The 5,000-nt window shown below is 45.4% G+C and overlaps 1 protein-coding gene across 1 annotated transcript in view; it reads right to left on the reverse strand.

The window, feature by feature from the left end:
• Nucleotides 1-2,649, reverse strand: part of LOC119596408 (protein kinase C-binding protein NELL1-like) — a 106,452-nt gene extending 103,803 nt beyond the window's left edge. Inside the window, exon 1 of the mRNA XM_037945643.1 lies at nucleotides 2,349-2,649. Coding sequence (XP_037801571.1) covers nucleotides 2,349-2,463 — 115 coding nt within the window. The 5' untranslated portion in view covers nucleotides 2,464-2,649. The remainder of the gene's footprint in view (nucleotides 1-2,348) is intronic.
• Between the last annotated feature and the right edge of the window lie 2,351 nt (nucleotides 2,650-5,000).

Here is a 5,000-nt window from a genome sequence, read left to right on the forward strand (position 1 = left end):
TTTTTTTTTTTTTTTTTTTTTTTTAGGGCGCAGGTCGTGGTTAGGGTTAAGTCTGGGGAAAGGGTGAAAATCAGCAACGTGTTTCGGGTTTTGCAGTTAGGGTTAAGTTTGGGAAGGGGTGAAAATTCAGCGATCTTTTTCAGATTAGGGTAAAATCTAAGAAAAGTGTGAAAATATGCGGCCTTGTGATTGGGGATATTTGCACCGGTTTCAAAATTTGTCATTCGGTTCAAATTTAGGGAAGAGTGAAAATCGGCTTGCTTCAAAATCTGCGATTAGGTTTGAGCTTAGGGGATAGTGTGACAATGAGCGACTCGTTCCGGGCTTTGCAATTAGGGTTAAGTTTAGAGAGAAGTACAATTGTAACCGGTGTTGAGTCTGCCTCAGGCGCAATGGACCGCAAAACTCTGCGTCATCTACCACCCAAATTTAAGTTACGTAAGCAAAGGCGAGGGCCGGCTGGAGTGTGCCGAGACATTATAGGGATAACTACCTTCTAACCGCGCCGTGTGTAGAAACACTTGGGAAACCGTCGGTATAGCTAGGTAGCCATGAAATTCTCAAATAAATGGTTTCTATTCGGTAAAAGATAAAATATCTATTCATAATTATTCGACAAACTATACTGTAAAAAGCTTACCCTCCCCCAACCTTCAAAAAACACGAACAGAATTAGTAATTACATCAATTCTCTAATCATACACTCCGCAATCAACATTCTTTAAAATAACCACAGCACAACCAGTTCGCAACTCCTTAAATTTTCGCCGGCGCTCTTAACAACCTCGTTTAAGCCTCGTACACGCGCAACGTCACTTAACTCTATCCACTTTTCATTTATGCTTATCCCCTCCAGACTATAAAAGCCGATTATATCTCGCACAGTATCCTTACGTTTCACTCAGCCCTAAACGAACCTTGTACATCTTAATACAGACTTTGCATAAACCTTTAATATCTATGTATCCCCAATCAAGAAACTGTACAATACTGAGCATATAACCCACACAGAACCCCCATGCGTGACACAACCCCTTACTATATTTATATATCCTACAAACCCAACCGTATAAAGCTAAACCTCATCTATCTCCCATACTATGTAAAACTCTAATAAACATCATGGAGCGCGATTACAAATAACATGTAAAGGGAGCATTCGTCACACTTCTATTCCCTTCAGACAACTGGCTATCATTATATACAAGACCAAATAACCACCTCACAAACAATCAATATCGGGGATGGAGGGAAGAAGAGGTGGGAGAGGGGGAGAGGGAGGTGGGAGGGGGAAGGGGAGGGAGAGAGACACGGGAGTGAGGGGGATGGGGAAGGAGAGGAAGAGAGAGGGAGAGAGGAGGGGAAGGCGAGGAGAGAGGGAACGGCAGAGGGGGGAAAGGGCAAGGGAAGGCCAGAGTTTGCAACACCAACCTCGTTACCTCTCGTTTCGTGAGACAAGATTGGGGGCGTTGAAATGGGAGGGAGGAAAGGAGAGAGGGAGAGAGGAAGAGGGAAGGAGGGAGGACGAGGGATGCATGTTCATTCCACTCACTTATAACTCTGGTGACATGCATATATACTTACTCCTAAGGCAGTAAAGTGACAGCAATAAATAAATAGGGGGAAAAGTATACCACGGCTTAATGGCTCGGATGTGCCATAAAATCGAAATAAGCAATCTGAAGCACAGATGGTCGTGGGAAGAATATGAATACATATGACTGATGTGAAAAGTCCAGAAAAAATGCAATACAGAAGTAAACATGCCTTGAAATAATGATGAAAGTGGCTGTAAACTTGTCGTCGAAAAAATGGCATGACATGACAATCAGAATATTAAAGGGTTTCCCTATAACAGCTTGAATGTGACAGGTCAGTCTGGGTAAGTGTGTAAGTGTGATAACTCTTTAGGGGAAAAAATCGTGATTTAAGAGCAGTAATTTGTGCGTGAGATGGCAGAATTATTGGGCAAACATGTGAGCACATAGGCACGCTACAGAAATATGGGGCATGTAATTTAAATGAAGGATACAATATTTTACGTTGCTTGTAGGAAGACAGTCGAAACACGAGAATAGAAGAGGCTAGAAAGGTAACATAAATTGGTGACTTGAGAATGTAACTGATAAACATGACCAGAGATGGGTGACATTCAAGGATATGCATGACAGAAACTCGCAGCAAGGGACAGAAATGCACAAGGTCAGCTGACGTGCTGCGGATCCATCCTGAACGAGTCCCGGCAGATCAGCGCCCGGGGAGAGAAGGCGGTGACTAAGGGGCATGCAGACGATTTGGTGACACGTTTCAACAGCAAGGCACGCGGTAAGCTCAAATGGGTGACTGACCTGGGGTGGAGAGCACTGAGGAGATCATCAGCAGCAGAAGCAGCAGCAGGGGGGGCGAGGTGGTGGTGGAAGCGCCCGACGGGGGCACGCCCGTGGGTGGCCTGACCCAGGTCATGGCAGACGACCTCACCACGCCCACTGCTCGCCCCGACCTGACCTTGGCAGCTGGTGGGCGCGGTGGTGCCGCCGCATCACGCCCACGTGCGGCCACTCTCCGCCCACGCTCAATAGTGGCCGTCAAACTGAGGTTGTGACGCTGAGCCGCACGTTTAACACTCGTAACACAAGCTGTGACACTAATCTAGTAACACTAGAGGCAATAACGTGACGGAACGTTATATCCTGACGGCACTCGAACGCTGTAACACTGATGACGTCCACGTGACAGGTCGTGACACTTCGAACCGTGCACGTGACGCCTCGCAAAATAACAACTACGCTTGTAACAGGCTGTGACGCTACTCGCCGCTAATAACACCTGCTCAAAGATCCAAACACTAATGACAGCGTGACAGGGTCAGCACGTGACAGACGTCGCACGTTAGTGTGCACGCGGTGAGTCGTAGGAGGCAACTGTCACAGAATAACGGTTGAAGTAACACTGCACCAACACCCTGTAACGCCCACACTACACACACTCCACGTGATACAAGTAACGAGTTCACTTGACGAATAACAGTGTAACTCTCCTGTTGCAGCACTTCACTCAAGTTTTCACTTATTATGCAACAACTGCATCAAATTAACCTTATTTATTATTTTCCTCAGAGTTTGTTATCACTCAAGCACTTGAGATACAGCCTTGACAAAGACACAAAAAAAGCGAGCTTGGACACTGCGGTCTCCATGCTCAGCACAGCGCTGGCCTCCGCGTGTGCTGTGGCGGCGGCGGCGGTGGTGAAGGCCGGGCGTGGCGCGACCGCTCCCGTATGTCGACGCTACCACGGCCCAGGCGGCTCTGACGGGCCCGCCGCTAGCACCCCACCGACCGCGGGAGGCTGCCGGGTGTCGCTGCCGGCTCCATCTTCCGTGGTTCTTACGCTCGAAGTACTCTGCCCATTGCTCTAGAAAAAAGACAGACAGGTCGTCAGAATGACACGATTAAAGGCAAATAATCGCTTGTGAAAACATGGCAAAATGTGAGAACGTTAGATATCGAGTTATAATTCAGTCCTGGCAGCGGATTGATCTCTTTCCCCTACGCATGCGCGTTACCCAGCAACCGGCACCCGCAATATCGGTGCAGATGCAAGCAGTTTTCCTCTAATTAATTAACAAGGAAACTTCCGCGGTAATGTTAAAATCTTAAAGCTGCAACAATCAAGTAATATAGATAAGCTCATTAATATCACATAAATTACGGCGCAGTAACAGACTTCTCAGAAATCATGCAAAGTTGATCCGTCATGAAGACCACTTCCGCTAGAGGCTCCATGGCCACAATAATAGGGAAACAGGTACAGAGAAAATGCTTTAAAGGCAATTAGGTGGTAGGACTGGAAAGAGGATGAGTTGCTCTCCTTGATGTAAATTCTTGCCTTCGTGTGCACATTCACCCTGGCGTGGCCGTCAGCCAAAGACGGGTGTGACTGGAACACATTTCTAATTGCCGGGATTCAACCCACTTCTTTCCCTGTGCGATATGAATTGGGGTCACACTTTAAAGGCACTGCTGGCCTGGGAATTTACACGTTTAAAAACACCAAATCAATGCAACGTTTGGAAATAACATTTAATGATCTTTTATTTACATACATCGGGAAGGCTGGCTGAGACACATGTCTAGACGGAGGAAGCCCCATCACTAACGTTTTCCATGAATGATAAGATCATACCATGAACACCATGCTTGGAGCAGCTGCCTCACGTCTGCTTGAATATTGTCTGCAGTTCTCGCTTCTTGTATTGCTTGCAACCTGTCTCTAAATCATCACTAATGTCTAGTTTTAGTTTGTCTTCCATGCGTGGGTTAACCAAACAATCGTTCTGTGCATACAGTTACTTTAGTGTAGACGTTCGTATGGACATATGCAGTTATCTTTATCATTTTAATATAGACAGCATCATAAATTAGAAGATCCTTTGCCTTGGAGAAAAATAATAAACTGGCCATTCATTACAACGTAGACAGTAATCAAATTTACTGGACCCTAGCGTGACATTCATCAATCAAGCAGTCTTTTCATGCATATAAAAAAGTCGCGATTACCTGCGCCTTTGCATCTGTATGTTAAAGGATGTGGTTGAAGGCTATTGTTTCGAGGGGAAGGGTGCTAGGAGAAAAGCAGTAGGATTGTGATAAAAAGTAATAGTCCGACTTTCTCATGAAACTTAGCCAAGTAAAACGAAAAACTGATACCAAGGGGAAAAATCGCTTATTGACATCAGCATAAATGATGTTCATTATGGCGAGGGTACCAGGAATAGCGACAGTGTATATTTGCTCAAATAAATATATCGACTTGCTATACAACTACTCAGAGGGTGAAGATTAATAATGGCGGCTACAACGACAGCGATAATAACATTGATTATAGCAGTAGAACTAATAGTCACATAAAATAATGTAAAGGACATTTTGCAAGTTGATTATGTTTAAGGAGCCAGTTAAGGAGGCAGGATAAACGTTAATTGTTGGCACTGAAGGTAATG

This window comes from Penaeus monodon, chromosome 37 (genome assembly GCF_015228065.2).
Source record: "Penaeus monodon isolate SGIC_2016 chromosome 37, NSTDA_Pmon_1, whole genome shotgun sequence".
NCBI lineage: Eukaryota > Metazoa > Arthropoda > Malacostraca > Decapoda > Penaeidae > Penaeus > Penaeus monodon.